This window comes from Chaetodon auriga, chromosome 4, assembly GCF_051107435.1.
Source record: "Chaetodon auriga isolate fChaAug3 chromosome 4, fChaAug3.hap1, whole genome shotgun sequence".
Taxonomy (NCBI): domain Eukaryota; kingdom Metazoa; phylum Chordata; class Actinopteri; order Chaetodontiformes; family Chaetodontidae; genus Chaetodon; species Chaetodon auriga.
In genome coordinates, this window is record NC_135077.1 from 5,741,711 (window position 1) to 5,754,184 (window position 12,474).

The window sequence follows — 12,474 nt, forward strand, 5'->3', positions numbered from 1 at the left end:
CAAAGGGATTGGTTGGGCCTAAACTGTAGGCCTCCTGTAGAACTGTAGTTTGCTGATTCAAAAACTATTTTAAAAACCTCATGTTCAGTGTCAAAGAAGCAGGATTGTTTCCTCTTCCACCTCCCCAGTTTTGACAGGAAGATGGCTTCAGATGAACCAACATAATATCAATTTCACTGTAGCTGTTGTGGGCTGTAGTCCACAGTGTGTCTGTGCTAAGGGCAGACCACAAGCAGAGTCCTTTCACTTGTCTGGGAGGGGAGCCTAATGGAAGAAGAGAGGGTGCGGCAAGTTTTAGCTTGTTGTAGCTGCAGTTGGAGTGATTGAGTGGATTAGTGCAGTGTCACATAAGAACTCCTCCAGACTGAGGAGTAGACCAGAATTGCTGTTAAAGTTGGGGGCGATCTAATCCAATACCAGAATCAGGTGTCGATACTGACGAAATTCACTCATCGGATAGCGGGCTAACATCACCGATCCGCATGACGATACAGATTTTATAGTCTGATGATTTTATGAATTTCGAATATTGCAGCAAGCAGCGTGTAATGACTGACTGGAAGCAGCTCTCAGCCAAGTCAGCCATTTCAATGATTTTGAACGCAGGGGATAACAACTCCAAAATACAGCAGTAAAACCAGACACATTACAAACACTAACAAAAAAAGCTGAATAGTTGAATTTTTGACAACATAAAAGCGCAAACTTAAATCCTCCGTCCAGCACAAGGCATTATGGGAAATGAGGGCTGTTGCTTATAATGCAATGCAAGTTATGCATGCCTGTCATCTCTAGCTGCTGACGCTATAATGGCTAAGTTTTCTGGAACCTGCGGTGTTTATTTTGGGAGATGATAACAGTTGCAGACTGGACAATGATCTGCCATCATCTCAACAGTGGACAGTGTGGGCATTCCTAGCAGAAAGGAAAACATCTTGGATTTGTGCTATGGTAACATTTCGGATGTGTTCCGTGTGTTCATACCCGCCACTCAGACATTATTTTATTTTTTTTTTCATTTTTAAACTTTAGTAACATCACAGTAATGTTCAAACAGGAACATCGCAAGCCACAATTGTACAGTGCCCCACAGTGGTCAGAGGATGCCATCACACAACTCCAAGGCTCCTGGCATACTGTAACTGGGACATCTTTGACAGAGAATTGAATAACAGGGGTCACTGTCATTCCCGACTATATCAATTTCTGCATAAGTACCACTATAGGAGTCAAAACAATGAAGAGCTGTCCCAACCCCAAACCCTGGATTACACCTGACATGAAACTGAGCCTGGAAGAAGCTCGGTAAAGCTTTCAGGCTCAAAGACTGGGCTCATCTCAAGATGGCAAACCACAACATGAGAAACAAGGTTCTTAAAGCAAAACCGGAATTTCAGGACATAGTGTATGGATTACATGAACGTATCCAAATTCAGGTATTGGAATCGGATTGGAACAGAAAAAATTTAATCAATGCGTTACTACTTGCTATATGTGTTTTTAGCTTTTATCTCCCTTTCCTCCTCTTTTGAACCATATTTCTTTGCTGTCCTCTGTTTTCTTCCTCTTCTCACAATTACTCTCTTGTGGTATCCTACTGTCTTGTTTCATTCTGTTCACCATTCATTTTTCCGTTCGATACTCTCAGCTCCCACAACTCTTTCCCCCTCTGCTCCTGTTTGCTGCCTCACTTGTCATCTCTTCGAACTCTGCATTATCTGTTTTCTTTGTCGTTCTTGTTCTGTTCAAGCTTTCCTTTCCCTTTCCATCTTTCTTGCCATCCTCCTTGTCATTAGACCCCGTCCTTGCTACTTTGAAATGATTGGAAAATGGAGGCATTTCATTGTGACAGTAGATGGATGGTGCTGTGTTAATGGGTTCCCACTGGTGAAATTGCTTTTGTGGTTTACATTAGGACAGGTCATTTATTTGTGCTTGTAGATGCATGTACAGAGTGCCAGATTTCATGATTGGATCTTTTCCAACAAAGTCAATACACTATAAAAATTAAGATCTTACCACTTGTTTTTGTTTGTAATTTGTTTTTCCTCAGTGTTTGTATGCCACATGAACATGCCTTTCTTTCTGTTCTTCAGGCCTGCAACAGGTCCCTCAACATCTCGACCTGCATCCACGACAGCCAGGCCTACCACAGCTGCAGTCAAGCCCTCCACCACTGCAGCTGCTAAAACAGCTGCTTCTAGAGTTACTACAGCATCCTCTGCTGGCAGGACCACAGCAGCACAGCCTCCCAAAACTGTTGCTGCCAAGAAAGGTTAGAAATTATACCTTGTTCACACTAGGGCACGCTCTTCTGAAGCAACGCTCCATTTGCATTTGAATTGCATAAACACATTTGATCGCTTTGGATGGACAGTTTCAAGTTGTCGACCTAACATGTCTTTAATAATTTAGTGTGAAGTGGTTGACTTCAGTTCCAGCAATATCTTAAATGAATGTGTCAAAAACGTTTGTTTTTAATCTCTGATGTTTAGCTATCTTATGAACTGTGTACTGGAAAGACAAATATTGTTAAATTCACTGGGGTTTTTTTTAGTCTGAACTAAAAATGCTTAGCTAACATTAGTGATTCATAAAATAAAAAATGTTTTGATATTGATAATCAGATTTGGTGAGTTGAGTGAGTTTGTTATTTTTCTTTTTGCACCAGATGTCAGTCGACCACCTTCTGCTGCGGCAGCTAAGAAACCTGCAACAGCTACAACATCCGCTGCTACCAGAAAACCCGAAGCCTCTAAACCTGCAGCCACCGTAAGGATCAACTCTGCCTCCAAATGGTCCGCAACAGCAAAGACAGCAGACACAAAAGTGTCACAGACCAAAAGTCAACAGCCTGTGAAATCTACTCCCTCAAAGAAACCTGTAACTGCTGTTCAGCTCCCTGCCCATAACAAACTGCCTCTTGGTCGAACCCCACCTGCATCTCCAGCCAACAAACCCGCAAATAGCACCACTCCTCAGACAAAACGCGGCACCAAACCGACTCAGGCTGTCACGCCTTTCACTGCAGCCAAGAAGACAGTGGTTACAAATACTACCACTCCTGCTGTAGGAGCACAGAGTTGTGCTAGTGCAGCGGTAGCAGCTGCGACTGTGCTAGCAGAAAGACAAATGGAAGCTACAGTGTCCTCAGCACAAGAATCATCCCTTGCTTCCACCGCACCAGAGGAGGTCCCTGCCCCAGTCTTGGCCCGTGATACCACACTGGAGGTGGTACCTCAAGAGACTGCTCAGAACCATGCAGCTGCTTCCTGTCCTCCACAAAGCCCTGTCGGGACAGCCTTACCACATACATCTCCACCCCAGGAGCAGCTAGAAAGCAGTGTTCCCTTACTAACAACACAGGAGCAGACGCCTGCCACAGCTGAGCCTACATTACCACCAGTGGCCTCCCCTCCTGACCTATCTGAGGAACCAGTTTACCTGTTGACAGACCAAACCTCCTCCACATCTAAAGCCCTCCCAGCAGCAACAAATGCCATCACTCTGATAGCTCCTCCCACCAATCTAAATGAGGTGGAGGATGAAGAGGAGAGGGAGGGAAGCCAGCAGGTTTCTGTGTCTGAAATGAGTGGAACCACACAGCCCACAGAGGAGTCTCGCCCTGGGTCAGCTGGACCTATAGGAGGATCTGCTTGGAGGGCTGGTGGCGCCTTGCTCTCTGAGCTGGACTCTGAGGAGGTAAGCGGCAGTCAGCAGGGTGCGTCTGAATTGAGCGCCCCTGGTGTCTTGGAGGGCACAGAGAGCATGGATGATCTGGGAGATGGCAGTCTCAAAGGAGCCATTGACATGGAAGGAGCCTCAGCAGGTTCACCGGACTTTGAGAAGGTCCCTGACATACCAGTTAATGACTTCGATGAGGACGAAGATGAAGATGATGACGATGATCGGGTGTGTGACATGGATGTTGGCTCAGAGCGGGCAGATGAACCACAGAGACCCAGGCATGACAATGATGTAGATGATGATGAGGAGGATGAAGATGTGGAGATGGCTAGTGAGGGGGTAACAGAGAGTGGGCTGGAAAGCTACGGGAATGCAGATGAGGATGACTTTGCTGAGGATGAAAGGCTGGACAACTTGAACAGAGTGGCCCAGCCACCACCCCCTCCTCCTCTGCTGCCCTCTGCCCCTGCTGCTCAGTGGGACCAACCAAACCCCTTTGCTGATCCCTGGGCAGAACTTCTTCAGCCACAGCAGGCTCTTGAGCATGTCTCCCAGCCTGCACAAGTGGCAGGAGCAGCTGCAGCAAGTCCTTTGGTAGACCCCTGGCAAGCAGAGTCTGAGACTCCAACTCAGACTCCAGCACTAGCCCAAGCCTGGCTAGAACTAGGATGTGGTCCTTTTGCTCCTGAGAACCAAGAAGTTCCCCATCATTCCTCTGTGAAAGATGAGCCACAAAATCTAGAGGCCCAAATGTACATGGATCAGTCCAGCACAGTCCCAATGCAGACCCTGGTCCCTGCTCCCCCCTCTGCCCCTGGAATGTCTCTGTCAAGCACCCTGAGCAGTGAGACCAGCACACCCGAGGAACTCGGTGACTACAGTCGAGATGGGAAGTTCCAGCCTCAAGATGCGCAAGCGGTGGTGCTGTCCCCACAGCCTGACCTGGACTACCAGGACATGGGCATCCACTTGGAGAGAGGAGACGGGGAGGGAGAAGAAGAGCCTGAGGCAGTGACTCTGCCTGCTGATGAGGTCATGGGAGGCCCTGCAACAGCCCCCACTTCCAACCCCACCTCATCCTCCGTAACAGAAGATGAGGCCAGCGACACTGAGGGAGAAGCTCAGTTGGATGATTCCCTGGAGTGTCCAGCGGTCAGCAACATAATCTTTGATAGCCAGCCTGCAGCCCAGCGCTGCCTGTCCACTGTGGAAGAGGGAGAGGAGGCTGAGGTGGAGGGGGTGGAGGGTGGTGCGGGTGAAGACACTACCCCACCTTCGGCTACGTCGTTGGCATCTTACGGCTTTGACACCATGACCACGGCGTCAAACTCCAATGCCCAGTCTACAGGAGAGAGCTGCATCAAGAGCCCTGGCATCTTCTCCCTGGAGGAGCTGCCTGAGGAGGCCAAGGATCCCTGTCTGAACCCGCAGCCTCACCTCCAGCCATGCCTCTCAGAGCAGCAGTACATCGAATGTGGGAAGCAGGAAGCGGAGTCTGCTGAGCATGTCAGGGAGGAAGTGCCAGGGCCAGAGGAAGCCCTGGATCCTTTGTCAACTCCTAGCACTTTGCAGCAACCGGAGGAAAATCCAGATGACATCCAGCCTCCCTACTATTCTGCTATCTGTGAAAAGACTGAAAACTCTTTTGCAGGTAATGTATAGTTCATCATCTCCCTTACAGCCCAAGTAATGTCCCCTAACTCACTCTAGCCCTGTTCCAGCCTCCCACAATATCTCACTGTTGTCGTCCTCGTCATTATTGTTTGTTCTGAAATCTTTGGGGGTGGACTTATCAAAGTTTAAAAAAACAAAAACAGAGAGCAAAGAAAGGGAAGAAATAAAATAAGAGGACAGCAGTGATACTTCCCTCTGATATAACATTTGAGTATGAGTATATGGCTTAAATTCCTGTATGTGCAATAGCTACTACTATGTACTCCTAATGTGTGAGCGTGCCTGGGTTTTGGTTTCTGTTTTATTTAACACAGAATTATTATGTGGTTGTCCTGAACTGGCATGGATCTGACTTGACTGTTTACAGCTCAGTAGAAATGAAGCATCACAAAAGAAATGTGGAATAAACTGCTTTACATGTTTTCATATGTACTTATCCCAATATATTTTACTGAACAAAGCTGATAACTGAAAATGAGTTTTGATTGTATATTCCTGTTTGATTTGGCTCTCCTACCTTATGATACAGGCAATCTTCCTTATATCCCAAATCACTCCTCTTCTCGCACTTTAAATTGTAACCCAGCTTTTTCTCTTGTGTTTATCTTTTGGAGTAATGAACCTTAAGACTTTAAATAAAGATTAGATTTTTAACATGATATACTCTCTCACTGTACAGTTTTATTGAAATGGGCACTTGGGAGGCATTCTTATGGTCTATGGATCTGTGTTTGAGACAAATCTTCCAACACAGCTGACATACATTTCAAGGTCTCACAAACTCCTTTTGCCAGTGACTCTATACGTCTCATTGCTTTACTCTTGCCGTACACTCACACAGATACTCATAGATAAGTTGTGACCTCATCTGTGAAAACTGGACACAAACAGCAGAACTTGTGCCCTACCTCAAAGACTTGAGTGGTCTGAAACTGGAATGAATCTGCCATGAGTTGATCATCCCCGCCACCAGACTTTCTCATTCATGGCTCACACTTGGGCATCTCAAGCAGCAAAGAAGTTTGACATCTCATCGTCCAGCCTCAAGAACCCAGCCCTGCCCCGTCTGCTGCTACTGTAATTCCCCTCCAGTCCACTGTGGGTGTGTTGCTGTTTTAACTCTTTTCTACTATCTTTTTTTAAGCATTCTTGTTGCACTGTTCGACAGCACTGTATTAATGTTAACTTATGCTTATGCATGTCACTGTTGCACAATGACTTGACTTTCATTACTTTACTTTGGATTGGTTTGTTCAGGGTCGGCCACATAGCTTGGCTCTAGGACTTGATGTGCTTAGGGTGGAATTATGTCTAGCTTTCTAAAGCCAAGCTATTATTTCAGTTTCCTTGTGATGCTGGATGTCTATAAATGCATGGAGAGCTTTTGCATGTATCACTGTTTGACTAACTATAAACTCCATTGATGGGTGATGACTGCTGAAGCTTGCAGTAAGCTTTTCTGTGGTTGTTTATGTTCTCACCATAGTTGATAGTGATTGCATATACAGGAAGTTGGCTGCTTTTTTTTTTTGCACAAAAAATGTTTATTTTCTGGGTGTTATTTATTTATTTATTTTTTAATATTACATGTAGAAAAAAAAAATCACGTTAAATAAGCACATTGCTCTCTGCACAAATTTTCCTACCCTTGCCCCAGCCACCACCCCCGGTCACCTCACCTTGGGTCATTATTTTCTGGTGTGTTCACTGGTTTTACACATATTTTATGTCTCCACCTCTCTGAAAACTTCACAGGCTGTATCTGTCACTCCTGCACTGCTTTCAAACAATGTCCCACTATCACTTCTTCAGTACTTTTGGGCTTGGCTTCACAACGCTTTCACTATTCCTTCAGCAAGTATGAGCCTCTGAAGGCTACCCCCTCCCCTCTACACCCTTCTGCTTGTACTCACACTGCACTGCTCTCACTGTCCTACTGCCTGTGACCTGTTTTATAACCTCACGCTACTGTAATCTTCCTTCCCGCTTCCTCTCACACACAGGCTTCACTGCACTACCGCATCCTCACCGCCGCGATCACGCAGCATACCCCAGAACCTACTGCGACATCGTCAAGCCTCACAGCGCTGCGGTCACCCCGCCAAAGCTGACCTGTGCTGACCTCCCACCCAGGAGCCTCGGACAGCAGGCGCTGAGCCCCCAGCTCCGCAGGCTGGAGCAACACCAGAGACAGCTGCTGGAGCTGCAGCAGCGCAGGGAGCAACAGAGCAGACCGCTGGAGGAGGCGGAGCAGGAGAGGAAGAGGAGGGAGGAAGAGGAGCAGAGGAAGAAGAAGGAGGAAGCTGAAGAAGAAATAAAGAGGAATAAAGAGGAGGTGGAGAGGAAGATGCGAGAGCAGGCAGAGGTGACAAAGAAGGAAGAAGAGGAGCTTGAGCAGAGGAGAGACCTGGAACTGCAGTTACAGCAGCAACAAGAGGAACTGAAGCAAAGACAGCAAATAATGCAATGGCAACAAGAGCTGCAACAATCGAATAAAGGTCAGACAGTGCTGCTGTCCCCTTCCTCTGGCCTCTGCACCATTTATGAAGCCCTGGAGAATAGTGATGAAGAGGAGGCTGTAAATGAAGAAGAGGAAATGAAGGAGCTCAAACCCGCTAAAGAAAAGAAGCAGCCCAGACAAGAAGCACCAAACAAAGAGACTGTTAATGACTTTGAAAGGGTCACATCAGATGAACACAGACATGGAGACTCATCACCATCCACCGAGACCCTTCCTCCTCTCCCAGACTCCCCTCAGACACCCAGCAACCCCTCCCATGACAGAGACGGCGCCTCCCCTTGCCCTCCCGAGTCTCCAGAGCGACCACCACCCCTGGACTTGGACTGGGGGAAGAAAGTGGACATTGTCCAGCAGCTGATCAATCAGACCCTGCTACTGAACAGAGATGGCTGCTCCTCCTTGCTGCTGCTGCCAGGGGGTGCAGGAGGCACGCTGAGCCCCCTGGAGAGCAGCCTGTGGCCCAGCCTGCTGCCTCCACTCACCCCTCCCTCTGCCACAGTCACCTCTGTAAGTAGTTTCTCCCCAGAGGCTACTGGGAGCTCCCCACAGGGAGAGTGGACAGTGGTAGAGCTGGAGACACATCACTGAGGGACAGGGATGTGTGATTTCACTCACACACTTTAAATATAACATCTGTAGTACTGTTAAATAATGACTCATACAGGGAAGATAGCACAAGTGCTCTCTATTCAGACACACACAGGAATTCAAGAGGCACACTACAAATACACACACCTGCAGAGCAGCCCATACACACAATTTAGCAAATTATTTACTTCTGGAGAACAGCTGTACAGACTGTTTGAAATAAATATTTGGGCTGGGCGATGTGGAAAAAAAACTGCTATATGCAGAAGAAATTCTTTGACGACGATATTTATTGCAATATCTGAGAATGTCTAATATGTAAGTTATGGAAGATGAGCTAGATCACTTTATGTCCATTGTTGAATTAGAGAGTATATTATGGGTCACATTGTGTTTAAAAAAAGCCAAAACATCCATGATAGGATCACAAAGATAAACAGTAAATGATTGTGATCTACTGCCCAGCCCTGTAGGTAGACCCATAAACTTGTGGTGCTGTAGATCAGTGGTTCCCAAGCAACAAGGGTCACAAGGCAGATCTGAAGGGTTGACAGGTCAGAAGAAAGATAGAAGAAAATAGAAACTTTGTCTTTTTTCAGGCTTTGCTGTAAACTTTGCTTGTTTTTCATCTTAACTACTGAATGAATTTACCTTGAAGGACTATAAAAAGTATTCAGATGCAGCAGTCTGAGAGGGAATAATCACTCTTTAGTTGCTTTGGTCACCCTAACCCTAAGGATGGGAACTACTGCTATAGATTCACAAGAGACCAACAGGGATTCTAACTGTAATGTAAAACAAGCACATACAACACTGATACCAATGCTCGGCGGTGCTACAGTTCAATTATTGGCTGCTGTTTATTGATACAGACGAGGTAAAAAAAAACTTTCTTGCCCTGAATTGGGACTCTCAGGTAGTACCTACCCCTAGACTAGCTACCACTCCAACAAGGGAAATGGTTAGATTGAGGACATAAAAAGTCGAGGATTGGATTAAGCCAAAGTCCAAATCCTCTCATATGTGCTGTATTTGTTAAAAATTATTTGCATTTTTATTCATTTAATTCAGTCAACTGTTACATTTTCTGCAACCTCTATACATTCAGAGTACCAAGTGAAACATGCCCAGACCGCCAAGTATTTAGCCATGTTCTTTGGCATGTTCTTGTTTATTTCTTGATTTAAAAACAAACTTAAACTTCAGGCTCTTAGCTCATGATGCGTTGAGTAGTTTAATATAGTTAAATGGGAAAAAAATGGTCAAAACATGTTCATACCCCTTGAATTAACTAATTCTAGCGCTGATGATATCGACATCTAGCCTCAGTCTTAAATTCATTTATTTTTGGCCTTAAAGTAGTCAAATTAAAGCATACTGCGTGAATAGTAAACATGTTTATAATTGCGGAACTGCCTCCAGGTTGCTCCAACTCCTGAATTCAAAGCCCCAAGGACATGACCTCAGCTGTACTTATGGCACTACCTAAGAGTCTCTGCTCAGGGCCAGAAAGTCTCTGGTCCTGCCAGTTAAGAACCTGGATCTCATTCGCCACAGAAACTGAAGTAGACAAACACAACATGACACCGCAGTGAAACTCAGCACCTTGCACTCGATATCCCACACCACTGCACAGAACACACTTCACCCTGACTGCTACACCGTAACATTACTCTCCAATCCTTTAAACTCGCACACCTGAAACCATGTGATTCCTGACAGAATCCCATGATGCATCACTCTCGATGACAGGGTGAGAACTGGACTCTTTACGCCAAATCTCTGTGCCACAGGTGGCTACATCCCTACTCATGAACACATACACCAGCGGTGCCAAATGGCCACTTGAAGGTAGATTGACCGATCGGTTGCTTTACTTTGGATCCTCACCTGTTGCCCCTTTAATTGAAGCCATAACTGTTTTCGCATGTTGACACACGTCCTTATCTCCTTATTTTAAAATGAGATTACACTGGAGACGTCTTGCTACTGAATAGCAATAAAAGTACACATTCCCATAGTTCTCAGATTGCTCTTAATCGAATTCGTCGTCTTTTGTATCAGTTGAAACATGTCGATTTTCAAGGCCTGGACACTGTGGCTGGTTAAGTCCTCTTATAAATTATGATTTATTCGCCAGCTAAGGTCGAAGAAAGGTATTGATCAGAGATGAGGGGGATCATCAGCATGAGCTCAGGCATCATTACATATTCAGTCTGAGCTGTTTGGATCTTACAGTTCTTACCAAAGGTCAGAACAATGTGTGAACGTTTCCCTTTGAAACACTGATGAGGAGAGATGAGATTTGTTAGTGAGTAAACACTGAAGGTTAGTCTTATATGGTAGACGTCACTGCTCTGTAGCCCTTCTCTGCAAGGCCTTCTGCACTAGCTCAGGCATCATTACATATTCAGTCTGAGCTGTTTGGATCTTACAGTTCTTACCAAAGGTCAGAACAATGTGTGAACGTTTCCCTTTGAAACACTGATGAGGAGAGATGAGATTTGTTAGTGAGTAAACACTGAAGGTTAGTCTTATATGGTAGACGTCACTGCTCTGTAGCCCTTCTCTGCAAGGCCTTCTGCACTAGTCCAGTTCACATTTAACATTAAAAGACAACGACTAACTCTGGGTTTAAACCGATACTGCTGTGAAGGTCAGGAGTCACTTCATGTGACTTGAAGACTATTAGAAGTGAGGGAATTCTGGGAGGGTTCAATATCAGGTTATTCTGGGTATTAACTATTGTTGAAACTGTGATGAGCGATGGTATTGATGTGTGTGTCTTGCTGGCTGTAAATGTTCATATCTGCGCTGTATGTTGATGTCAGTCTTGTCTGGCTGCTGTGCTTGTGGGTCAGTGTTTAAGGCAGTCATGTTGAGCTTCACTGTAATATCACAAGTTTTAAGACAGGAGTCAGTCGTTTTCTGGCAGTTTCTTCCCCTTTAAATCTCGCAGGACGGCACAGAAATGTGATCAGAGAATTAGTTTGTGCTCATGTCCAGTTCAGTCAGCTTTCTGTATGTCGTCAGTTGAAGATGCCAAATAGCATAAAGGCTTAATTTAATGGATTACTTCATTGAAATCAGTCAGCCAGGGATGACACAAAGGAGAATCTGCATCCAGTGCTTTAACATGAACTGACTCTTAAGGCAGATTCTTGCCCTTTCTTATCAAAGCCAACGTGTAGCAGCTGAAAGTTATGCAGGTGTTTATACTTATGTTTGCTTTCCATGCCCTCCTCACAGGACACATTGTGATCACTGCAATGCTGACAAAGCTGGTCTTTTTAAGTGTGCTTTCTTTAACATGTCTGTGTAGTGGTTTTGTCAGCATTTATGTGTATATTGTTTAAAAAGACAGTTCACTGTAATGAAGGGTAAACTCCACTTTACTTTTGTACTTTAGAGATTTAGAAGTATAGTAGCCCTGTAAGAGTCATATAGATTTTTATTGATTAGAAAATGAAGGATGTAGGTTGTAAATGGTAGATTTTATTCTGTTTTTAGTAAACTGCCTTCTGCTTATTCTTACTGTCCAGTCAACAGAACTGATGAGCTGAATGGTTACAAGGTCAAACTGAACACAGAAGACTGAACTATGAGTCAACAGATTTTATTTGTTACTTCGGCTCAGAGATTTAAGTCTCACATTTTGGATATTAATTTATTAAGGATGAAGTGAGGCCTGTGTGAACTAATTTAAATGGCTTGATGAACCTGTTGAAATGAAGTAAATGGGCCCTCTCACTGGTGGAGCCCAAATTGTGGCAGCTTGTTCAAAAACATTAATTTCGTTGTTTATTTGGACTCTCTGAGACACAGGCATCTGTGATTGTGTGTAATTATTTCAATGTAATGTTTCTTGTAAATAAAATTTTTTTAAATAACATTTCTGGACTTCTTTATAACACCACAAAAGGCTCTTAAAAATGTTAAACTTTACAAAAACACTTACAAACTCTTATTAAAATCTTAACACACTGAACAGAATAAAGTGACAA

General features: G+C 44.8%; 1 protein-coding gene across 1 annotated transcript in view; it reads left to right on the forward strand.

The window, feature by feature from the left end:
- Positions 1 to 8,598, forward strand: part of prr36a (proline rich 36a) — a 29,441-nt gene extending 20,843 nt beyond the window's left edge. Inside the window, exons 4-6 of the mRNA XM_076728209.1 lie at positions 2,097 to 2,275; positions 2,672 to 5,338; positions 7,365 to 8,598. Coding sequence (XP_076584324.1) covers positions 2,097 to 2,275; positions 2,672 to 5,338; positions 7,365 to 8,470 — 3,952 coding nt within the window. The 3' untranslated portion in view covers positions 8,471 to 8,598. The remainder of the gene's footprint in view (positions 1 to 2,096; positions 2,276 to 2,671; positions 5,339 to 7,364) is intronic.
- Positions 8,599 to 12,474: the final 3,876 nt, after the last annotated feature.